This window comes from Oncorhynchus gorbuscha, linkage group LG22 (assembly GCF_021184085.1).
Source record: "Oncorhynchus gorbuscha isolate QuinsamMale2020 ecotype Even-year linkage group LG22, OgorEven_v1.0, whole genome shotgun sequence".
Lineage (NCBI taxonomy): Eukaryota > Metazoa > Chordata > Actinopteri > Salmoniformes > Salmonidae > Oncorhynchus > Oncorhynchus gorbuscha.
In genome coordinates this window covers 50,392,954-50,419,918 of record NC_060194.1, presented here as the reverse complement: position 1 = coordinate 50,419,918, position 26,965 = coordinate 50,392,954, and the positions used below count along the sequence as shown (strand labels likewise).

General features: G+C 46.0%; 1 protein-coding gene across 1 annotated transcript in view; it reads right to left on the bottom strand.

Annotated features, from left to right (window-relative positions):
* Window positions 1–1,083: 1,083 nt before the first annotated feature.
* Window positions 1,084–26,965, bottom strand: part of st6galnac3 (ST6 (alpha-N-acetyl-neuraminyl-2,3-beta-galactosyl-1,3)-N-acetylgalactosaminide alpha-2,6-sialyltransferase 3) — a 126,437-nt gene continuing 100,555 nt past the window's right edge. The window contains 2 exon segments of the mRNA XM_046320863.1: window positions 1,084–2,036; window positions 2,039–2,166. Coding sequence (XP_046176819.1) covers window positions 1,975–2,036; window positions 2,039–2,166 — 190 coding nt within the window. The 3' untranslated portion in view covers window positions 1,084–1,974.

The window sequence follows — 26,965 nt, the reverse complement described above, 5'->3', positions numbered from 1 at the left end:
GCCCTGGTTAAAGAAGTGCCCTATGGACCCTGGTTAAAGAAGTGCCCTATGGCCAGCTCTATGGGCCCTGGTTAAAAAAGTTCCCTATGGTCTGCTCTATGGGCCCTGGTTAAAGAAGTGCCCTATGGACCCTGGTTAAAGAAGTGCCCTATGGTCAGCTCTATGGGCCCTGGTTAAAGAAGTGCCCTATGGTCAGCTCTATGGGCCCTGGTTAAAGAAGTTCCCTATGTTCAGCTCTATGGGCCCTTCCCTATGGTCTGCTCTAAAAGAAGTGCCCTATGGTCAGCTCTATGGGCCCTGGTTAAAGAAGTGCCCTATGGTCCCTAGCTCTATGGGCCCTGGTTAAAGAATGTGCCCTATGGTCAGCTCTATGGGCCCTGGTTAAAGAAGTGCCCTATGGACCCTGGTTAAAGAAGTGCCCTATGGTCAGCTATATGAGCCCTGGTTAAAGAAGTGCCCTATGGTCAGCTCTATAGGCCCTGGTTAAAGAAGTGCCCTATGGGCCCTGGTTAAAGAATTGCCCTATGGACCCTGGTTAAAGAAGTGCCCTATGGTCAGCTATATGGGCCCTGGTTAAAGAAGTGCCCTATGGTCAGCTCTATGGGCCGTGGTTAAAAAAGTGCACTATGGGCCCTGGTGAAAGAAGTGCTCTATATAGGGAATAGGGCACCATTTGAGACACCCCTGGTAGCCAATAATTCTAAGTGGACAGACAGACAGAAAGGGGGTACAGCCAGATGGAGAATAAAGTAGTGTAGCTGGTCAGAGATTGGTAACAGGCCTCTATCAACACCCAGACTGACATAGAATAACAACATCTTGGAGAGTTCAGACTTGTGAGATACATACTGTACTGTACAGGGCTTCAGCACATCTAATAATAATAATAATATATGCCATTTAGCAGACGCTTTTATCCAAAGCGACTTACAGTCATGTGTGCATACATTCTACGTATGGGTGGTCCCGGGGATCGAACCCACTACCCTGGCGTTACAAGCGCCATGCTCTACCAACTGAGCTACAGAATGGCACATTCTAAAGGACCTTATTCCCTACATAGTGCACTACCTATAGGACCCTGGTCAAAAGTAGTGCACTATGTAGGGAATAGGGTGTCATTAGGGAGACAGCCTGTGTGTAGCTACTGTAGAGATGAAGAACAGTTTGTTGGTTTCATTCTTTTCTTATCCCGTATGTGTTGCGTTGAGCTATCCGTCCTTTGTCATTCACCAACCTTTACTACATCAAAGCAGCAGATGATTGGTGGTCAAGAAGACCCCTGCTCCGGAGCTCCTTTAGGACATCACATTTTCTCCAGCTCAAAGTTCTGGAATAGGGCAACAGAGTTCTAGAAAAGGTTAACAGAGTTCTAGAAGATGACAACAGAGTTCTAGAAGAGGTCAACAGAGTTCTAGAAGATGACAACAGACATTCAATGAGTGGAGAAATAGTTTCTTCTTCATGTTGTTTCTCTAATGGGATAGATGGATGAGCCTGTCCTGCAGTGGCCAGATTGTTTTAGTGAACAGAAGGCCTTGGTTCATGGCTCAGTGGGGACATGGAGGGACCACCCTCTACCATCTACGTTTCAGCCCAGGATGGGTGTCTGGTTTCAGTGCTACAGTCAGGCAAGCAGTGGGACGGGAATTACAACCCCTCAGACTACAGGCTCAGTGGTAATGGACGGACTGGGATTGCAGAACGATGTGCGCATTCTGACTGTACATTTCAGTGTCATATACACCTAGACAACGCCAAGGGAGGGAGACGTGCCTATATAGTGCATTACTTTTGACCAGGTCCCGATAGTGCACTATATAGGGGAGAGGGTGTCATTTGGGACACTGCTCTGGTGTAACGGTAGCGGCCCTGCGTTCTCCCTGTCCCTGGATGATGAGGTGGACACGGCTGTGTGATGTCATCAATAATGGCCCTCCTCCAGACCTCCCGGCTATCTGCGGTCCCTCCGGGTCACGACAGTTTCCATGGCGGGTTGTAGAACTTAATGGTGTGTGTTCTGGCCCACTTGGCAAGACGGCCTTCTCTGTGATGAAACGGTGGCCGCCGTACGGAGCGCTCTCGTGGAGGAGATACTCTGCACACTCATCACGACTACCGGCTTCATAGTAGTGGTACGGGACCTTGACACGGTACCCCTCTGACCTGGGAGGAGGAGGAGAAGATGGTTATAGACAGTCATTGTGATTACTGGCTTCATAGTAGTGGAGGGACCTTACGGGTACCCCTCTGACCTGGGAGGAGGGGGAGGAGAGAGATGGTTATAGACAGTCATCGTGACTACTAGTTCATAGTAGTGGTACGGGACCTTACGGGTACCCCTCTGACCTGGGAGGAGGGGGAGGAGAGAGATGGTTATAGACAGTCATCGTGACTACTAGTTCATAGTAGTGGTACGGGACCTTACGGGTACCCTCTGACCTGGGAGGAGGGGGAGGAGAGAGATGGTTATAGACAGTCATCATGACTACTGGCTTCATCACAGTGGTACGGGACCTTACGGGTACCTGTCTGACCTGGGAGGAGGGGGGAGGAGAGAGATGGTTATAGACAGTCATCATGACTACTGGCTTCATCGTAGTGGTACGGACCTTACGATACCCCTCTGACCTGGAGGGGGGAGAGGGAGGGAGAGGAAGTTGTAGGGGGAGAGAGAGATGGGGTGGTTGGGGGAGAGGGAGAGAGAGATTGAGAGAGAAGAGAGAGGGAGAGAAAGAGAGAGGGAGGGAGGGAGGGAGGGAGGGAGGGAGGGAGGGAGGGAGGGAGGGAGGGAGGGAGGGAGGGAGGGAGGGAGGGAGGGAGGGAGGGAGGGAGGGAGGGAGGGAGGTGAAAGAGACAATGTTTCCATGCAATCGTGAAGGTGTATACTTAGCAGTGGAAAGCCTGAACAGTTTAACCACTAACCAGTTAACATATCAAAATGTAAAACTTCTCTAGGGTAGGGGGCAGCATTGGGAATTTTGGATGAAAAGCGTGCCCAAATTAAACTGCTTGCTACTCAGCCATAAAAGCTAGAATATGCATATAATTAGTAGATTTGGAAAGAAAACACGGTTAGGTTTCTAAAACTGTTTGAAGGATGTCTGTGAGTGTAACAGAACTCATATGGCAGGCAAAAACCTGAGAAGTTATCCAACCAGGAAGTGGGAAATCTGAGGTTGGTCGTTTTTCAACTCATATCCTATTGAAGATACAGTGGGATATTGGTCATGTTGCACTTCCTAAGGCTTCCACTAGATGTCAACCGTCTTTAGAACATTGTTTGATGCTTCTACTGTGAAGTGGGGCCGAATGAGAGGTGAATGAGTCAGGTGTCTGGCAGAGAGCCACGAGCTGGCCACGCTCGTTCACGTGAGAGCGACCTGCATTCCATTGCAATTCTACAGACAAAGGAATTCTCCTAAAGATTGATTCTATACATCGTTTGACATGTTTCTACAGACTGTAACGGAACTTTTTGACATTTCGTCTGCTCCTAGTGAACGCGCTTCATGAGTTTGGATTTGTTGACCAAATGCCCTAACAAAATAAGCTATTTGGACATAAATGATGGACATTATCGAACAGAAACAAACATTTATTGTGGAACTGGGATTCCTGGGAGTGCATTCTGATGAAGATCATCAAAGGTAAGTGAATATTTATAATGTTATTTCTGACTTCTATTGACTGCACAATATGGCGGATATCTTTTTGGCTTGTTTGGCCTCTGAGTGCTGTACTCAGATTATTGCATGGTTTGCTTTTTCCGTAAAGATTTTTTGAAATCTGACACAGCGGTTGCATTAAGGAGAAGTGAATTTAAAATTCCATGTATAACACTTGTATCTTTGATCAACGAGAGTTATTATTATTATTATTATGAGTATTTCTGTACATTGTTATTATTATTATTTCTGTAAATTGATGTGGCTCTCTGCAAAATCACCAGATGTTTTTGGAACTACTGAACATAACGTGCCAATGTATACTTAGATTTATTTATATAAATATGAACTTTACTGTAGAAAACATACATGTATTGTGTAACATGAAGTTCTATGAGGGTCATCTGATGAAGATCATCAAAGGTTAGTGATTAATTCTATCTATTTCTGATTTTTGTGACTCCTCTCTTTGGCTTGAAAAATGGCTGTGTTTTTCTGTGACTTGGCTCTGACCTAACATAATCGTTTGGTTTGCTTTCGTCATAATCGAACACTGTGGCTGGATTTACAACAAGTTTATCTTTAAAATGGTGTAAAATACTTGTACGTTTGAGGAATTTTAATTATGGGATTTCTGTTGTTTCGAATTTGGCGCCCTGCAGTTTCACTGGCTGTTAACAGGTGGGACGCTACCATCCCACGTATCCTAGAGAGTTTAAAAATTCAAGCTAAAAACCTAAGAAAATGTACCTGCAATGTTAAATGGTTTGATGAAGAGTGCATAAACCTATGAAAGAAATTGAGAAAACACAGAAAACCAGAACAGAACAGAACAGTACAGAAATACAAAACAAACACAAAGGAAACAGCTCATTGTGATTGAAGAATCCATAGAATCATGTCACTTTTGGGAAAATTGTAAAACACTGAACAAACAACAACATTAAGAGCTAACTGTCCAAAATGGAGATGTATGGATAAACCACTTCTCCAACGTCTTTGGTCATATGTGACCCGTTTCAGGAAACTAGGTGTATGTTCCAAATAATGACTTCACAGGAGAGCCATTTTTTTTTAAATAAAAAAATTAATCAAAATGCGTTTTTTTCTTTTTCTTGCAGAAATGTCTACTGGAACATGTGAACTTTAACGAACTTGTATGCCATCTGTAAATATTAATAACATTGTTAAATTACAAGCCTTGTCAGCACCCTTCACACTAGTCTGTGTTGGTAATCCTGTAGAACGCTGCTTTAAAAAAAATGAATCATGTAGTGGAGCTGTATAAGTGTTGCTCTCCCCTTTCTGGAGGACTGAGTTTTGAAATCAGTTAATTATAGTATGATAGCTAAGGAGAACACCTGTCTCCGGATTACATCTTCAAACTAAGGGCAACCGTGGCAGGGAGACGCATCCATTATGCATGATGATGTATACAGGTAAGATAGTCTAGCAACATCGAGCTAAAGGCTAGAGCTGCCGCTTTCAAGGAGCGGGACACTTATCCGGACGCTTCTAAGAAATCCCGCTATGCCCTAATGAAATGGCTACCCAGACTACCCCCCCCCCCCATCTTTTACACCGCTGCTACTCTCTGTTGTCACTTTACCTACATGTCAATAAATCAGCATTTCACTGTGAGGTCTACTTCACCTGTTGTATTCAGCATTTCACTGTGAGGTCTACTACACCTGTTGTATTCAGCATTTCACTGTGAGGTCTACTACACGTGTTGTATTCAGCATTTCACTGTGAGGTCTACTACACCTGTTGTATTCAGCATTTCACTGTGAGGTCTACTACACCTGTTGTATTCAGCATTTCACTGTAAGGTCTACTACACCTGTTGTATTCAGCATTTCACTGTGAGGTCTACTACACCTGTTGTATTCAGCATTTCACTGTAAGGTCTACTACACCTGTTGTATTCAGCATTTCACTGTGAGGTCTACTACACCTGTTGTATTCAGCATTTCACTGTAAGGTCTACCTACACCTGTTGTATTCAGCATTTCACTATGAGGTCTACTACACCTGTTGTATTCAGCATTTCACTGTAAGGTCTACCTACACCTGTTGTATTCAGCATTTCACTGTAAGGTCTACCTACACCTGTTGTATTCAGCATTTCACTGTAAGGTCTACCTACACCTGTTGTATTAGGCGCATGTGAGGAATAAAATTGATTTGACTAAGCTTCGGCTTACCTAATATCACTTTTAAGATTTAAAATGACAAGTTGTCAAACCCGTTCAAAGATGGTTAACTTTGGACCGTCCTTTGGTGTTTACAGAGATACCTGTAAGTAAATATGCCTTTAATTTCATGGAATCATTTTGATTGGATGCTTTGAAGTCCCTAGGGCAATTCAGACAGTTTTTTACACCTTTTTTTACACCTTTTTGCGCGACCTGAGAACATTCATTGCCATTCTACTTGAAGATGTTCTGTTCTACTGCTCACTATTTCTATGCTTCCAGGTCTGTTCTACTGCTCACTATTTCTATGCTTCCAGGTCTGTTCTACTGCTCACTATTTCTATGCTTCCAGGTCTGTTCTAATGCTCACTATTTCTATGCTTCCAGGTCTGTTCTACTGCTCACTATTTACTATTTAGGCAGGCTTGTTTTCGAATTGCTGTGCGTTTTGTTGCCAACCTATTTTGCTACCTGACAACTTTACGGTTTTCACTTTTTAATTACCGTTCATATATTTATTTATTTTTTCCTCAACTTTTTCACTCCGGACGCTTTATCTGGACACGATTCGTCAGGACCTCCAACAGCCGAAGCTAAGTAGTAACATTAACATGATGCCTTCTAATTGTAGTTGCTGTACTCGCCTTACGGCGAGGATAGCTGTGCTACAAGCCCAGCTTCAGACGCAATCGTTAGGCAAGGGTAATTTCAGTGTAGGAAAGGATGAAACAGCGTCTGTGCCACCAGTAAGTACAGATAGTAGTATAAATCTCCTGGCACAGTCCCCGCAGCCGGACAACTTTCTCACGGTTTCTGGAAGGAAATGCTGTAGGAACGCTCAACCGGTGTCGCTCATTCAGCCGACAGAAACTTTCAACCGGTTTTCCCCATTAAGCAGCGGGTCGGTGTCAGAGGCCGAGTCTTCTCTGGTCTCTACTCCTCCCGTTACGGGGTCTGAGACGCCGAAGCTTCCCACCATTAGCTCTGACAAATTGAAAACTCTAGTCATTGGAGACTCCATTACCCGCAGTATTAGACTTAAAGCGAATCATCCAGCGATCATACACTGTTTACCCGGGGGCAGGGCTACCGACGTTAAGGCTAATCTGAAGATGGTGCTGGCTAAAGCTAAAACTGGTGTGTGTAGAGAGTATAGAGATATTGTTATCCACGTCGGCACCAACGATGTTAGGATGAAACAGTCAGAGATCACCAAGCGCAACATAGCTTCTGCGTGCATATCAGCTAGAAAGATGTGTCGGCATCGAGTAATTGTCTCTGGCCCCCTCTCAGTTAGGGGGAGTGATGAGCTCTACAGCAGAGTCTCACAACTCAATCGCTGGTTGAAAACTGTTTTCTGCACCTCCCAAAAGATAGAATTTGTAGATAATTGGCCCTCTTTCTGGGACTCACCCACAAACAGGACCAAGCCTGACCTGCTGAGGAGTGACGGACTCCATCCTAGCTGGAGGGGTGCTCTCATCTTATCTACCAACATAGACAGGGCTCTAACTCCTCTAGCTCCACAATGAAATAGGGTGCAGGCCAGGCAGCAGGCTGTTAGCCAGCCTGCCAGCATAGTGGAGTCTGCCACTAGCATAGTCAGTGTAGTCAGCTCAGCTATCACCATTGAGACCGTGTCTGTGCCTCGACCAAGGTTGGGCAAAACTAAACATGGCGGTGTTCGCCTTAGCAATCTCTCTAGGATAAAGACCACCTCCATTCCTGTCATTACTGAAAGAGATATGATACCTCACATCTCAAAATAGGGCTACTTAATGTTAGATCCCTTACTTCAAAGGCAATTATAGTCAATGAACTAATCACTGATCATAATCTTGATGTGATTGGCCTGACTGAAACATGGCTTAAGCCTGAAGAATTTACTGTGTTAAATGAGGCCTTACCTCCTGGCTACACTAGTGACCATATCCCCCGTGCATCCCGCAAAGGCGGAGGTGTTGCTAACATTTACGATTTCATTTATGTTTTCGTCTTTTGAGCTTCTAGTCATGAAATCTATGCAGCCTACTCAATCACTTTTTATAGCTACTGTTTACAGGCCTCCTGGGCCATATACAGCGTTTCTCACTGAGTTCCCTGAATTCCTATCGGACCTTGTAGTCATTGCAGATAATATTCTAATCTTTGGTGACTTTAATATTCACATGGAAAAGTCCACAGACCCACTCCAAAAGGCTTTCGGAGCCATCATTGACTCAGTGGATTTTGTCCAACATGTCTCTGGACCCACTCACTGTCACAGTCATACGCTGGACCTAGTTTTGTCCCATGGAATAAATGTTGTGGATCTTAATGTTTTTCCTCATAATCCTGGACTATCGGACCACCATTTTATTACGTTTGCAATTGCAACAAATAATCTGCTCAGACCCCAACCAAGGAACATCAAAAGTCGTGCTATAAATTCACAGACAACACAAAGATTCCTTGATGCCCTTCCCAGACTCCCTCTGCCTACCCAAGGACGCCAGAGGACAAAAATCCGTTAACCACCTAACTGAGGATCTCAATTTAACCTTGCACAATACCCTAGATGCAGTTGCACCCCTAAAAACTAAAAAAATGTCTCATAAGAAACTAGCTCCCTGGTACACAGAAAATACCCGAGCTCTGAAGCAAGCTTCCCAGAAAATTGGAACGGAAATGGCGCCACACCAAACTGGAAGTCTTCCGACTAGCTTGGAAGGACGGTACCGTGCAGTACCGAAGAGCCCTTACTGCTGCTCGATCATCCTATTTTTCTAACTTAATTGAGGAAAATAAGAACAATCCGAAATTCCTTTTTGATACTGTGGCAAAGCTAACTAAAAAGCAGCATTCACCAAGAGAGGATGACTTTCACTTTAGCAGTGATAAATTCATGAACTTCTTTGAGGAAAAGATTATGATTACTAGAAAGCAAATTACGGACTCCTCTTTAAACCTGCGTATTCCTCCAAACCTCAGTTGTCCTGAGTCTGCACAACTCTGCCAGGACCTAGGATCAAGAGAGACGCTCAAGTGTTTTAGTACTATATCTCTTGACACTATGATGAAAATAATCATGGCCTCTAAACCTTCAAGCTGTATACTGGACCCTATTCCAACTAAACTACTGAAAGAGCTGCTTCCTGTGCTTGGCCCTCCTATGTTGAACATAATAAACGGCTCTCTATCCACTGGATGTGTACCAAACTCACTAAAAGTGGCAGTAATAAAGCCTCTCTTGAAAAAGCCAAACCTTGACCCAGAAAATATAAAAAACTATCGGCCTATATCGAATCTTCCATTCCTCTCAAAAATTTTAGAGAAGGCTGTTGCGCAGCAACTCACTGCCTTCCTGAAGAAAAACAATGTATACGAAATGCTTCCGTCTGGTTTTAGACCCCATCATAGCACAGAGACGGCACTTGTGAAGGTGGTAAATGACATTTTAATGGCATCGGACTGAGGCTCTGCATCTGTCCTCGTGCTCCTAGACCTTAGTGCTGCTTTTGATACCATCGATCACCACATTCTTTTGGAGAGATTGGAAACCCAAATTGGTCTACACGGACATGTTCTGGCCTGGTTTAGATCTCATCTGTCTGAAAGATATCAGTTTGTCTCTGTGAATGGTTTGTCCTCTGACAAATCAACTGTAATTTCGGTGTTCCTCAAGGTTCTGTTTTAGGACCACTATTGTTTTCACTATATATTTTACCTCTTGGGGATGTTATTCGAAAACATAATGTAAACTTTCACTGCTATGCGGATGACACACAGCTGTACATTTCAATGAAACATGGTGAAGCCCCAAAATTGCCCTCGCTAGAAGCATGTGTTTCAGACATAAGGAAGTGGATGGCTGCAAACTTTCTACTATTAAACTCGGACAAAACAGAGATGCTTGTTCTAGGTCCCAAGAAACAAAGAGATCTTCTGTTGAATCTGACAATTAATCTTAATGGTTGTACAGGCGTTACTCTGGACCCTGATCTCTCTTTTGAAGAACATATCAAGACCATTTCGAGGACAGCTTTTTTCCATCTACGTAACATTGCAAAAATCAGAAACTTTCTGTCCAAAAATGATGCAGAAAAACTAATCCATGCTTTTGTCACTTCTAGGTTAGACTACTGCAATGCTCTATTTTCCGGCTACCCGGATAAAACACTAAATAAACTTCAGTTAGTGCTAAATACGGCTGCTAGAATCCTGACTAGAACCAAAAAATTTGATCATATTACTCCAGTGCTAGCCTCTCTACACTGGCTTCCTGTCAAAGCAAGGGCTGATTTCAAGGTTTTACTGTTAACCTACAAAGCATTACATGGGCTTGCTCCTACCTACCTCTCTGATTTGGTCCTGCCGTACATACCTACACGTACGCTACGGTCACAAGAAGCAGGCCTCCTAATTGTCCCTAGAATTTCTAAGCAAACAGCTGGAGGCAGGGCTTTCTCCTATAGAGCTCCATTTTTATGGAACGGTCTGCCTACCCATGTCAGAGACGCAAACTCGGTCTCAACCTTTAAGTCTTTACTGAAGACTCATCTCTTCAGTGGGTCATATGATTGAGTGTAGTCTGGCCCAGGAGTGGGAAGGTGAACGGAAAGGCTCTGGAGCAACGAACCGCCCTTGCTGTCTCTGCCTGGCCGGTTCCCCTCATTCCACTGGGATTCTCTGCCTCTAACCCTGCTACGGGGGCTGAGTCACTGGCTTGCTGGGGCTCTCTCATGCCGTCCCTGGGGGGGGGGGGGGGCGTCACCTGGGTGGGTTGATTCACTGTTGTGGTCAGCCTGTCTGGGTTGGCGCCCCCCCCTTGGGTTGTGCCGTGGCGGAGATCTTTGTGGGCTATACTCGGCCTTGTCTCAGGATGGTAAGTTGGTGGTTGAAGATATCCCTCTAGTGGTGTGGGGGCTGTGCTTTGGCAAAGTGGGTGGGGTTATATCCTTCCTGTTTGGCCCTGTCCGGGGGTGTCCTCGGATGGGGCCACAGTGTCTCCTGACCCCTCCTGTCTCAGCCTCCAGTATTTATGCTGCAGTAGTTTATGTGTCGGGGGGCTAGGGTCAGTTTGTTATATCTGGAGTACTTCTCCTGTCCTATTCGGTGTCCTGTGTGAATCTAAGTGTGCGTTCTCTAATTCTCTCCTTCTCTCTTTCTTTCTCTCTCTCGGAGGACCTGAGCCCTAGGACCATGCCCCAGGACTACCTGACATGATGACTCCTTGCTGTCCCCAGTCCACCTGGCCATGCTGCTGCTCCAGTTTCAACTGGCCTGGGCCCTAGGACCATGTCCCAGGACTACCTGACATGATGACTCCTTGCTGTCCCCAGTCCACCTGGCCATGCTGCTGCTCCAGTTTCAACTGTTCTGCCTTACTATTATTCAACCATGCTGGTCATTTATGAACATTTGAACATCTTGGCCACGTTCTGTTATAATCTCCACCCGGCACAACCAGAAGTGGACTGGCCTTCCCACATATGCTCTCTCTAAATCTCTCTTTCTTTCTCTCTCTCGGAGGACCTGAGCCCTAGGACCGTGCCCCAGGACTACCTGACATGATGGCTCCTTGCTGTCCCCAGTCCACCTGACTGTGCTGCTGCTCCAGTTTCAACTGTTCTGCCTTATTATTATTCGACCATGCTGGTCATTTATGAACATTTGAACATCTTGGTCATGTTCTGTTATAATCTCTACCCGGCACAGCCAGAAGAGGACTGGCCACCCCACATAGCCTGGTTCCTCTCTAGGTTTCTTCCTAGGTTTTGGCCTTTCTAGGGAGTTTTTCCTAGCCACCGTGCTTTTACACCTGCATTGTTTGCTGTTTGGGGTTTTAGGCTGGGTTGCTGTACAGCACTTTGAGATATCAGCTGATGTACGAAGGGCTATATAAATAAATGTGATTTGATTTGATATTTCTATGCTTCCAGGTCTGTTCTACTGCTCACTATTTCTATGCTTCCTGTTCTGTTCTACTGCTCACTATTTCTATGCTTCCAGTTCTGTTATACTGCTCAATATTTCTACGCTTCCAGGTCTGTTCTACATCACAGGAGCATGCATAGCAAAATGAATCAAACAATGAGAAAATCCCTTATTTAGGTAAAAACATTTTCCATTGATCCAGACATTGTAGTCTTCTGATGACAGTGGTGGGGAAGACATGGTGTCGTTGTCACGGAAGAATTTGACCGAGTTTTGAAATGAGTAGAACGCCCGGTGGAAGCAGAGAGATGATTGAGAGAGAGTCCAAAAGAGAACACACCTGGCTGCTGTATAAAACACCTGTCTCTGGATTACATTTTCAAACTAAGGGCAATCATGACATCCATGATAGAGAGGAAGAACCGTTTATCCGTGTACAGTAGATACTTTTGTACCTGTTTCCCCCAGCATCTTCACAAGGTCCTTTGCTGTTGTTCTGGGATTGATTTACACTTTTCACACCAAAGTACGTTCATCTCTAATGAGACCAGACAGCTAACCTCCACAGTATCTACTGAGAATGAGACCAGACAGCAAACCACCACAGTATCTACTGAGAATGAGACCAGACAGCTAACCTCCACAGTATCTACTGAGAATGAGACCAGACAGCAAACCACCACAGTATCTACTGAGAATGAGACCAGGCAGCTAACCTCCATAGTATCTACTGAGAATGAGACCAGGCAGCTAATCTCCATAGTATCTGATGAGAATGAGAACAGGCAGCTAACCCCAAAAGTATCTACTGATAATGAGACCAGGCAGCTAACCTCAACAGGATCTGATGAGAATGAGACCAGGCAGCTAACCCCAACAGTATCTACTGAGAATGAGACCAGACAGCTAACTCCAACCAGACAGCTAGTATCTACTGAGAATGAGACCAGACAGCTAACTCCAACAGTATCTACTGAGAATGAGACTAGGCAGCTAACCTCCACAGTACAACTGAGAATGAGACCAAGCAGCTAACCTCCACAGTATCTACTCAGAATGAGACCAGGCAGCTAACCTCAACAGTATCTACAGAGAATGAGACAAGGCAGCTAACCTCCACAGTATCTACTGAGAATGAGACCAGTCAGCTAACCGCCACTTAATCTGATGTGAATGAGACCAGACAGCTAACCTCCACAGTATCTACTGAGAATGAGACCAGGCAGCTAACCTCCACAGTATCTACTGAGAATGAGACCAGGCAGCTAACCTCCACAGTATCTGATGAGAATGAGAGCAAGCAGCTAACCTTCACAGTATCTACTCAGAATGAGAACAGGCAGCTAACCTCCACAGTATCTGATGAGAATGACAACAGGCAGCTAACCTCCACAGTATCTACTGAGAATGAGACCAGGCAGCTAACCTCCACAGTATCTACTGAGAATGAGACCAGGCAGCTAACCTCCACAGTATCTACTGATAATGAGACCAGGCAGCTAACCTCCACAGTATCTACTGAGAATGAGACCAGGCAGCTAACCTCCACAGTATCTACTGAGAATGAGACCAGGCAGCTAACCTCCACAGTATCTACTGAGAATGAGACCAGGCAGCTAACCTCCACAGTATCTACTGAGAATGAGACCAGGCAGCTAACCTCCACAGTATCTGATGTGAATGAGACCAGGCAGCTAACCTCCACAGTATCTACTGAGAATGAGACCAGGCAGCTAACCTCCACAGTATCTACTGAGAATGAGACCAGGCAGCTAACCTCCACAGTATCTACTGAGAATGAGACCAGGCAGCTAACCTCCACAGTATCTACTGAGAATGAGAACAGGCAGCTAACCTCCACAGTATCTGATGAGAATGAGACCAGGCAGCTAACCTCCACAGTATCTACTGAGAATGAGACCAGGCAGCTAACCTCCACAGTATCTACTGAGAATGAGACCAGGCAGCTAACCTCCACAGTATCTACTGAGAATGAGACCAGGCAGCTAACCTCCACAGTATCTACTGAGAATGAGACCAGGCAGCTAACCTCCACAGTATCTACTGAGAATGAGACCAGGCAGCTAACCTCCACAGTATCTACTGAGAATGAGACCAGGCAGCTAACCTCCACAGTATCTACTGAGAATGAGACCAGGCAGCTAACCTCCACAGTATCTACTGAGAATGAGACCAGGCAGCTAACCTCCACAGTATCTGATGAGAATGAGACCAGACAGCTAACCTCCACAGTATCTACTGAGAATGAGACCAGGCAGCTAACCTCCACAGTATCTACTGAGAATGAGACCAGGCAGCTAACCTCCACAGTATCTACTGATAATGAGACCAGGCAGCTAACCTCAACAGGATCTGATGAGAATGAGACCAGGCAGCTAACCCCAACAGTATCTACTGAGAATGAGACCAGGCAGCTAACCTCCACAGTATCTACTGAGAATGAGACCAGGCAGCTAACCTCCACAGTATCTACTGAGAATGAGACCAGGCAGCTAACCTCCACAGTATCTACTGAGAATGAGACCAGGCAGCTAACCTCCACAGTATCTACTGAGAATGAGACCAGGCAGCTAACCTCCAACAGTATCTACTGAGAATGAGAGACCAGGCAGCTAACCTCCACAGTATCTACTGAGAATGAGACCAGCTAACCTCCAGCTACTAGCCACAGTAATCTGATGAGAATGAGACCAGACAGCTAACCTCCACAGTATCTACTGAGAATGAGACCAGGCAGCTAACCTCCACAGTATCTACTGAGAATGAGACCAGGCAGCTAACCTCCACAGTATCTACTGAGAATGAGACCAGACAGCTAACCTAACCTCCACAGTATCTATCTACTGAGAATGAGACCAGGCAGCTAACCTCCACAGTATCTACTGTGAATGAGACCAGGCAGATAACCTCCACAGTATCTACTGAGAATGAGACCAGGCAGCTAACCTCCACAGTATCTGACTGAGAATGAGACCAGGCAGCTAACCTCCACAGTATCTACTCAGAATGATGCTAACCTCCACAGGCAGCAGCTAACCTCCACAGTATCTACTGAGAATGAGACCAGGCAGCTAACCTCCACAGTATCTACTGAGAATGAGACCAGGCAGCTAACCTCCACAGTATCTACTGAGAATGAGACCAGGCAGCTAACCTCCACAGTATCTACTGAGAATGAGACCAGGCAGCTAACCTCCACAGTATCTACTGGGAATGAGACCAGGCAGCTAACCTCCATATTATCTACTGATAATGAGACCAGACAGCTAACCTTCACAGTATCTACTCAGAATGAGAACAGGCAGCTAACCTCCACAGTATCTGATGAGAATGACAACAGGCAGCTAACCTCCACAGTATCTACTGAGAATGAGACCAGACAGCTAACCTCCACAGTATCTACTGAGAATGAGACCAGGCAGCTAACCTCCACAGTATCTACTGAGAATGAGACCAGGCAGCTAACCTCCACAGTATCTGATGAGAATGAGAACAGGCAGCTAACCTCCACAGTATCTACTGATAATGAGACCAGGCAGCTAACCTCAACAGGATCTGATGAGAATGAGACCAGGCAGCTAACCCCAACAGTATCTACTGAGAATGAGACCAGACAGCTAACTCCAACAGTATCTACTGAGAATGAGACTAGGCAGCTAACCTCCACAGTACAACTGAGAATGAGACCAGGCAGCTAACCTCCACAGTATCTACTGAGAATGAGACCAGGCAGCTAACCTCCAGTATCTATGAGAATGAGACCAGGCAGCTAACCTCCACAGTATCTACTGAGAATGAGACCAGGCAGCTAACCTCCACAGTATCTACTGAGAATGAGACCAGGCAGCTAACCTCCACAGTATCTACTGAGAATGAGACCAGGCAGCTAACCTCCACAGTATCTACTGAGAATGAGACCAAGCAGCTAACCTCCACAGTATCTACTGAGAATGAGACCAAGCAGCTAACCTCCACAGTATCTGATGAGAATGAGACCAGACAGCTAACCTCCACAGTATCTACTGAGAATGAGATCTAACCTCCAGAATGAGACCAGGCAGCTAACCTCCACAGTATCTACTGAGAATGAGACCAGGCAGCTAACCTCCACAGTATCTACTGAGAATGAGACCAGGCAGCTAACCTCCACAGTATCTACTGAGAATGAGACCAGGCAGCTAACCTCCACAGTATCTACTGAGAATGAGACCAGGCAGCTAACCTCAACAGTATCTACTCAGAATGAGAACAGGCAGCTAACCTCCACAGTATCTACGCAGAATGAGACCAGTCAGCTAACCTCCACAATGTCTACTGTGAATGAGACCAGACAGCTAACCTCCACAGTATCTACAGAGACCAGGCAGCTAACCTCCACAGTATCTACTGAGAATGAGACCAGGCAGCTAATCTCCTACAGAATATCTACAGAGAATGAGATCAGGCAGCTAACCTCTATCTACTGAGAATGAGACCAGGCAGCTATCTATCTAGAGAATGAGACCAGGCAGCTAACCTCCACAGTATCTACTGAGAATGAATGAGAACAGGCAGCTAACCTCCACAGTATCTACTGAGAATGAGACCAGGCAGCTAACCTCCACAGTATCTACTGAGAATGAGACCAGGCAGCTAACCTCCACAGTATCTACTGAGAATGAGACCAGGCAGCTAACCTCCACAGTATCTACTGAGAATGAGACCAGGCAGCTAACCTCCACAGTATCTACTGAGAATGAGACCAGGCAGCTAACCTCCACAGTATCTACTGATCTAATGAGACCAGGCAGCTAACCTCCACAGTATCTACTGAGAATGAGAACAGGCAGCTAACCTCCACAGTATCTACTGAGAATGAGACCAGGCAGCTAACCTCCATATCTACTATCTACTCCAGAATGAATGAGACAGGCAGCTAACCTCCATAGTATCTACTGAGAATGAGACCAGGCAGCTAACCTCCACAGTATCTACTGAGAATGAGACCAGGCAGCTAACCTCCACAGTATCTACTGAGAATGAGACCAGGCAGCTAACCTCCACAGTATCTACTGAGAATGAGACCAGGCAGCTAACCTCCACAGTATCTACTGAGAATGAGACCAGGCAGCTAACCTCCACAGTATCTGATGAGAATGAGACCAGACAGCTAACCTCCAGAGTATCTACTGAGAATGAGACCAGACAGCTAATCTCCACAGAATCTACTGTGAATGAGACCAGGCAGCGAACCCCAACAGTATCTACTGGGAATGAGATGAGACCAGGCAGCTAACCTCCAGTATCTACTGAGAATGAGACAGGCAGCTAACCTCCACAGTATCTACTGAGAATGAGACCAGGCAGCTAACCTCTGAGAATGAGACCAGGCAGCTAACCTCAGTATCTACTGTGAATGAGACCAGGCAGCGAACCCCAACAGTATCTACTGGGAATGAGACCAGACAGCTAACCTCCACAGTATCTACAGAGAATGAGACCAGGCAGCTAACCTCCACAGTATCTACTGAGAATGAGACCAGGCAGCTAATCTCCTAAGTATCTACTGAGAATGAGACCAGGCAGCTAACCTCCACAGTATCTACAGAGAGTGAGACCAGACAGCTAACCTCCACAGTATCTACTGAGAATGAGACCAGACAGCTAACCTCCACAGTATCTACTGAGAATGAGACCAGGCAGCTAACCTCCACAGTATCTACTGAGAATGAGACCAGGCAGCTAACCTCCACAGTATCTACTGAGAATGAGACCAGGCAGCTAACCTCCACAGTATCTAACCAGGCAGCTAACCTCCACAGTATCTACTGAGAATGAGACCAGGCAGCTAACCTCCACAGTATCTACTGAGAATGAGACCAGGCAGCTAACCTCCACAGTATCTACTGAGAATGAGACCAGGCAGCTAACCTCCACAGTATCTACTGAGAATGAGACCAGGCAGCTAACCTCCACAGTATCTACTGAGAATGAGAACAGGCAGCTAACCTCCACAGTATCTACTGAGAATGAGAACAGGCAGCTAACCACAACAGTATCTACTGGGAATGAGAACAGGCAGCTAACCTCCACAGTATCTACTGGGAATGAGACCAGACAGCTAACCTCCACAGTATCTACTGGGAATGAGACCAGACAGCTAACCTCCACAGTATCTACTGAGAATGAGACCAGGCAGCTAACCTCCACAGTATCTACTGAGAATGAGACCAGGCAGCTAACCTCCACAGTATCTACTGAGAATGAGACCAGGCAGCTAACCTCCACAGTATCTACTGAGAATGAGACCAGGCAGCTAACCTCCACAGTATCTACTGAGAATGAGACCAGGCAGCTAACCTCCACAGTATCTACTGAGAATGAGACCAGGCAGCTAACCTCCACAGTATCTACTGAGAATGAGACCAGAATGAGCTAACCTCCACAGTATCTACTGAGAATGAGACCAGGCAGCTAACCTCCACAGTATCTACTGAGAATGAGACCAGGCAGCTAACCTCCACAGTATCTACTGAGAATGAGACCAGGCAGCTAACCTCCACAGTATCTACTGAGAATGAGACCAGGCAGCTAACCTCCACAGTATCTACTGAGAATGAGACCAGGCAGCTAACCTCCACAGTATCTACTGAGAATGAGACCAGGCAGCTAACCTCCACAGTATCTACTGAGAATGAGACCAGGCAGCTAACCTCCACAGTATCTACTGAGAATGAGACCAGGCAGCTAACCTCCACAGTATCTACTGAGAATGAGACCAGGCAGCTAACCTCCACAGTATCTACTGAGAATGAGACTACAGAATGAGACAGCTAACCTCCACAGTATCTACTGAGAATGAGAACAGGCAGCTAACCTCCACAGTATCTACTGAGAATGAGAACAGGCAGCTAACCCACAGTATCTACTGGAATGAGACAGGCAGCTAACCTCCACAGTATCTACTCAGAATGAGACCAGACAGCTAACCTCCAAAGTATCTACAGAGAATGAGATCAGGCAGCTAACCTCCACAGTATCTACAGAGAATGAGAACAGGCAGCTAGGATCCACAGTATCTACTCAGAATGAGACCAGACAGCTAACCTCCACAGTATCTACTGAGAATGAGACCAGGCAGCTAACCTCCACAGTATCTAATGTGAATGAGACCAGGCAGATAACCTCCACAGTATCTACTGAGAATGAGACCAGGCAGCTAACCTCCACAGTATCTGATGAGAATGAGACCAAGCAGCTAACCTTCACAGTATCTACTCAGAATGAGAACAGGCAGCTAACCTCCACAGTATCTGATGAGAATGACAACAGGCAGCTAACCTCCACAGTATCTACTGAGAATGAGACCAGGCAGCTAACCTCCACAGTATCTACTGAGAATGAGACCAGGCAGCTAACCTCCACAGTATCTACTGAGAATGAGACCAGGCAGCTAACCTCCACAGTATCTACTGAGAATGAGACCAGGCAATGAGACCAGGCAGCTAACCTCCACAGTATCTACTGATAATGAGACCAGACAGCTAACCTCCACAGTATCTACTGAGAATGAGAACAGGCAGCTAACCTCCACAGTATCTGATGAGAATGACAACAGGCAGCTAACCTCCACAGTATCTACTGAGAATGAGACCAGGCAGCTAACCTCCACAGTATCTACTGAGAATGAGACCAGGCAGCTAACCTCCACAGTATCTACTGAGAATGAGACCAGGCAGCTAACCTCCACAGTATCTACTGAGAATGAGACCAGGCAGCTAACCTCCACAGTATCTACTGAGAATGAGACCAGGCAGCTAACCTCCACAGTATCTACTGAGAATGAGACCAGGCAGCTAACCTCCACAGTATCTACTGGGAATGAGACCAGGCAGCTAACCTCCACAGTATCTACTGAGAATGAGACCAGGCAGCTAACCTCCACAGTATCTGATGAGAATGAGACCAGACAGCTAACCTCCAGAGCATCTACTGAGAATGAGACCAGACAGCTAATCTCGACAGAATCTACTGTGAATGAGACCAGGCAGCGAACCCCAACAGTATCTACTGGGAATGAGACCAGGCAGCTAACCTCCACAGTATCTACAGAGAATGAGATCAGGCAGCTAACCTCCACAGTATCTACTGAGAATGAGACCAGGCAGCTAACCTCCACAGTATCAGTATCTACTACAGAATGAGAACCAGGCAGCTAACCTCCACAGTATCTACTGAGAATGAGACCAGGCAGCTAACCTCCACAGTATCTACTGAGAATGAGACCAGGCAGCTAACCTCCACCAGGCAGCAGCTAACCTCCACAGTATCTACTGAGAATGAGACCAGGCAGCTAACCTCCACAGTATCTACTGAGAATGAGACCAGGCAGCTAACCTCCACAGTATCTACTGAGAATGAGACCAGGCAGCTAACCTCCACAGTATCTACTGAGAATGAGACCAGGCAGCTAACCTCCACAGTATCTACTGAGAATGAGACCAGGCAGCTACTCCACAGTATCTACTGAGAATGAGACCAGGCAGCTAACCTCCACAGTATCTACTGAGAATGAGACCAGGCAGCTAACCTCCACAGTATCTACTGAGAATGAGACCAGGCAGCTAACCTCCACAGTATCTACTGAGAATGAGACCAGGCAGCTAACCTCCACAGTATCTACTGAGAATGAGACCAGGCAGCTAACCTCCACAGTATCTACTGAGAATGAGACCAGGCAGCTAACCTCCACAGTATCTACTGAGAATGAGACCAGGCAGCTAACCTCCACAGTATCTACTGAGAATGAGACCAGGCAGCTAACCTCCACAGTATCTACTGAGAATGAGACCAGACAGCTAATCTCAACAGAATCTACTGTGAATGAGACCAGGCAGCTAACCCCAACAGTATCTACTGAGAATGAGACCAGGCAGCTAACCTCCACAGTATCTACTGAGAATGAGACCAGGCAGCTAACCTCCACAGTATCTACTGGGAATGAGACCAGGCAGCTAACCTCCACAGTATCTGATGAGAATGAGACCAGACAGCTAACCTCCAGAGTATCTACTGAGAATGAGACCAGGCAGCTAACCTCCACAGTATCTACTGAGAATGAGACCAGGCAGCTAACCTCCACAGTATCTACTGAGAATGAGACCAGGCAGCTAACCTCCACAGTATCTACTGAGAATGAGACCAGGCAGCTAACCTCCACAGTATCTACTGAGAATGAGAACAGGCAGCTAACCTCCACAGTATCCGATGAGAATGAGAACAGGCAGCTAACCACAACAGTATCTACTGGGAATGAGAACAGGCAGCTAACCTCCACAGTATCTACTGGGAATGAGACCAGACAGCTAACCTCCACAGTATCTACTGGGAATGAGACCAGACAGCTAACCTCCACAGTATCTACAGAGAATGAGATCAGGCAGCTAACCTCCACAGTATCTACAGAGAATGAGAACAGGCAGCTAGCCTCCACAGTATCTACTCAGAATGAGACTAGACAGCTAACCTCCACAGTATCTACTGAGAATGAGACCAGGCAGCTAACCTCAACAGTATCTACTCAGAATGTGAACAGGCAGCTAACCTCAACAGTATCTACTCAGAATGAGACCAGTCAGCTAACCTCCACAATGTCTACTGTGAATGAGACCAGACAGCTAACCTGCACAGTATCTACAGAGAGTGAGACCAGGCAGCTAACCTCCACAGTATCTACAGAGAGTGAGACCAGGCAGCTAATCTCCTCAGTATCTACTGAGAATGAGACCAGGCAGCTAACCTCCACAGTATCTACAGAGAGTGAGACCAGACAGCTAACCTCCACAGTATCTACTGATAATGAGACCAGGCAGCTAACCTCCACAGTATCTACTGAGAATGAGACCAGGCAGCTAACCTCCACAGTATCTACTGAGAATGAGACCAGGCAGCTAACCTCCACAGTATCTACTGAGAATGAGACCAGGCAGCTAACCTCCTAAGTATCTACTGAGAATGAGACCAGGCAGCTAACCTCCACAGTATCTACTGAGAATGAGACCAGGCAGCTAACCTCCACAGTATCTACTGAGAATGAGACCAGGCAGCTAACCTCCACAGTATCTGAAGAGAATGAGACCAGGCAGCTAACCTCCACAGTATCTACTGAGAATGAGACCAGGCAGTATCTATCTACTGAGAATGAGACCAGGCAGCTAACCTCCACAGTATCTACTGAGAATGAGACCAGGCAGCTAACCTCCACAGTATCTACTGAGAATGAGACCAGGCAGCTAACCTCCACAGTATCTACTGAGAATGAGACCAGGCAGCTAACCTCCACAGTATCTACTGAGAATGAGACCAGGCAGCTAACCTCCACAGTATCTACTGAGAATGAGACCAGGCAGCTAACCTCCACAGTATCTACTGAGAATGAGACCAGGCAGCTAACCTCCACAGTATCTACTGGGAATGAGACCAGGCAGCTAACCTCCACAGTATCTGATGAGAATGAGACCAGACAGCTAACCTCCAGAGTATCTACTGAGAATGAGACCAGGCAGCTAATCTCCACAGTATCTACTGAGAGTGAGACCAGGCAGCTAACCTCCACAGTATCTACTGATAATGAGACCAGGCAGCTAACCTCCACAGTATCTACTGAGAATGAGACCAGGCAGCTAACCTCCACAGTATCTACTGAGAATGAGACCAGGCAGCTAACCTCCACAGTATCTACTGAGAATGAGAACAGGCAGCTAACCTCCACAGTATCTACTGAGAATGAGAACAGGCAGCTAACCACAACAGTATCTACTGGGAATGAGAACAGGCAGCTAACCTCCACAGTATCTACTGGGAATTAGACCAGACAGCTAACCTCCACAGTATCTACTGGGAATGAGACCAGACAGCTAACCTCCAAAGTATCTACAGAGAATGAGATCAGGCAGCTAACCTCCACAGTATCTACAGAGAATGAGAACAGGCAGCTAGGATCCACAGTATCTACTCAGAATGAGACTAGACAGCTAACCTCCACAGTATCTACTGAGAATGAGACCAGGCAGCTAACCTCAACAGTATCTACTCAGAATGAGAACAGGCAGCTAACCTCAACAGTATCTACTCAGAATGAGACCAGTCAGCTAACCTCCACAATGTCTACTGTGAATGAGACCAGACAGCTAACCTGCACAGTATCTACAGAGAGTGAGACCAGGCAGCTAACCTCCACAGTATCTACAGAGAGTGAGACCAGGCAGCTAATCTCCTAAGTATCTACTGAGAATGAGACCAGGCAGCTAACCTCCACAGTATCTACAGAGAGTGAGACCAGACAGCTAACCTCCACAGTATCTACTGAGAATGAGACCAGGCAGCTAACCTCCACAGTATCTACTGAGAATGAGACCAGGCAGCTAACCTCCACAGTATCTACTGAGAATGAGACCAGACAGCTAACCTCCACAGTATAATATATATAATATATCTAAGCCAGACAGCTTTATCCACCTTACAGTCATGTGTGCATACATATCTATGTATGAATGAGACCAGATGAAGGACCAGGCAGTATCTATCTATGAAATGAGAATGAGACCAGACAGCTAACCTCCACAGTATCTACTATCTACTGAGAATGAGACCAGGCAGCTAACCTCCACAGTATCTACTGAGAATGAGACCAGGCAGCTAACCTCCACAGTATCTACTGAGAATGAGACCAGGCAGCTAACCTCCACAGTATCTACTGAGAATGAGACCAGGCAGCTAACCTCCACAGTATCTACTGAGAATGAGAACAGGCAGCTAACCTCCACAGTATCTACTGAGAATGAGACCAGGCAGCTAACCTCCACAGTATCTACAGAGAATGAGATCAGGCAGCTAACCTCCACAGTATCTACAGAGAATGAGAACAGGCAGCTAGCCTCCACAGTATCTACTCAGAATGAGACTAGACAGCTAACCTCCACAGTATCTACTGAGAATGAGACCAGGCAGCTAACCTCAACAGTATCTACTCAGAATGTGAACAGGCAGCTAACCTCAACAGTATCTACTCAGAATGAGACCAGGCAGCTAACCTCCACAGTATCTACTGAGAATGAGACCAGACAGCTAACCTGCACAGTATCTACAGAGAGTGAGACCAGGCAGCTAACCTCCACAGTATCTACAGAGAGTGAGACCAGGCAGCTAATCTCCTAAGTATCTACTGAGAATGAGACCAGGCAGCTAACCTCCACAGTATCTACTGAATGAGACCAGGCAGCTAACCTCCACAGTATCTACTGAGAATGAGACCAGGCAGCTAACCTCCACAGTATCTACTGAGAATGAGACCAGACAGCTAACCTCCACAGTATCTACTCAGAATGAGACCAGGCAGCTAACCTCCACAGTATCTACTGAGAATGAGACCAGGCAGCTAACCTCCACAGTATCTACTCAGAATGAGACCAGGCAGCTAACCTCCACAGTATCTACTCAGAATGAGACCAGTCAGCTAACCTCCACAGTATCTACTGATAATGAGACCAGACAGCTAACCTCCACAGTATCTACTGAGAATGAGACCAGGCAGCTAACCTCCACAGTATCTACTCAGAATGAGACCAGGCAGCTAACCTCCACAGTATCTACTCAGAATGAGACCAGTCAGCTAACCTCCACAGTATCTACTGAGAATGAGACCAGACAGCTAACCTCCACAGTATCTACTGAGAATGAGACCAGGCAGCTAACCTCCACAGTATCTACTGAGAATGAGACCAGTCAGCTAACCGCCACTTAATCTGATGTGAATGAGACCAGACAGCTAACCTCCACAGTATCTACTGAGAATGAGACCAGGCAGCTAACCTCCACAGTATCTACTGAGAATGAGACCAGGCAGCTAACCTCCACAGTATCTACTGAGAATGAGAACAGGCAGCTAACCTCCACAGTATCTACTGAGAATGAGACCAGGCAGCTAACCTCCACAGTATCTACTGAGAATGAGACCAGGCAGCTAACCTCCACAGTATCTACTCAGAATGAGAACAGGCAGCTAACCTCCACAGTATCTACTCAGAATGAGACCAGTCAGCTAACCTCCACAGTATCTACTGATAATGAGACCAGACAGCTAACCTGCACAGTATCTACAGAAAGTGAGACCAGGCAGCTAACCTCCACAGTATCTACAGAGAGTGAGACCAGGCAGCTAATCTCCTAAGTATCTACTGAGAATGAGACCAGGCAGCTAACCTCCACAGTATCTACAGAGAGTGAGACCAGACAGCTAACCTCCACAGTATCTACTGATAATGAGACCAGACAGCTAACCTCCACAGTATCTACTGATAATGAGACCAGACAGCTAACCTCAACAGTATCTACTCAGAATGAGACCAGTCAGCTAACCTCCACAGTATCTACTGATAATGAGACCAGGCAGCTAACCTGCACAGTATCTACAGAGAGTGAGACCAGGCAGCTAACCTCCACAGTATCTACAGAGAGTGAGACCAGGCAGCTAATCTCCTAAGTATCTACTGAGAATGAGACCAGGCAGCTAACCTCTACAGTATCTACTCAGAATGAGACCAGACAGCTAACCTCCACAGTATCTACTCAGAATGAGACCAGGCAGCTAACCTCTACAGTATCTACTCAGAATGAGACCAGACAGCTAACCTCCACAGTATCTACTCAGAATGAGACCAGGCAGCTAACCTCCACAGTATCTACTCAGAATGAGCCCAGACAGCTAACCTCTACAGTATCTACTCAGAATGAGCCCAGACAGCTAACCTCCACAGTATCCTAAGTATGGAGACATCATTATATTTATTAGGAAGTCACAAACGGCAAACTATTCCCTATGTACTGCACAAGTTTTGACCAGGGCCCATAGGGACACCCATAAGTTTCTGGTCTAAAAGTAGTGCACTATGTAGGCAATAGGGTTCCATAGGGCTCTGGTCTAAAAGTAGTGCACTATGTAGGGAATAGGGTGACAAATAGGTTGTGACTGTATCCAAAATGGGCTCTGGTGAAAGGAATGTGGTGCCATTTTAATGTCTGGAAACTTATTGTTTCTGTGTGCATTCTTTATTGATTCACAGTAAAGTTAATCAATCAATCAATCAATCAATCCATGCATCCATCAATCCATCCATCAATCAATCAATCCATGCATCCATCAATCCATCCATCAATCCATCCATCCATCCATCCATCCATCAATCCATCCATCCATCCATCCATCAATCCATCCATCCATCAATCAATCAATCCATCCATCAATCAATCAATCCATCCATCCATCCATCCATCCATCCATCCATCAATCCATCCATCCATCCATCAATCAATAAATCCATCAATAAATCAATCCATCCATCAGTCAGTCTGTGTCTTACCTGCAGTAGGTGTCGTTGATCATGCCATAGATGTGGATCTCTTTACACATGTCCATGGCCAGGATTAGAGTGAACCAACCGGTACTGAGGTACGAACCAGACTGGATCCTACACACGCACACACACACACACACACACACACACACACACACACACACACACACACACACACACACACACACACACACACACACACACACACACACACACACACACGCACACACACGCACACACACGCACACGCACACGCGTGCACGCACACACGGAGAGAGACAGAGAGACAAGGGGTGAGATCACAAATCACACAGAAATCTTTTTTTTTCACTTCATGGTTGGTTGTTGGAGGTCAATGCCGTATGTTCCCCGGTAGGCCGTCAATGTAAATAAAAATGTATTCTTCACTGACTTGTCGTGTTAAATAAAGGTTAAATGAAAAATATTGTATATATATATATTGTAAGGACCGAAGGTGACATCAGGTTTTAGATTAAGGACCGAAGGTGACATAGGGCCTGAGATTAAGGACCGAAGGTACCATCGGATCTGAGATTAAGGACCGAAGGTAACATCAGGTTTTAGATTAAGGACCGAAGGTGACATCGGGCCTGAGATTAAGGACCGAAGGTGACATCGGGCCTGAGATTAAGGACCGAAGGTGCAATCGGGTCTGAGATTAAGGACCGAAGGTAACATCAGGTTTTAGATTAAGGACCGAAGGTAACATCGGGTCAGTAACTCTGCTTTCCCTGGCTGAGTCCTAAATGGC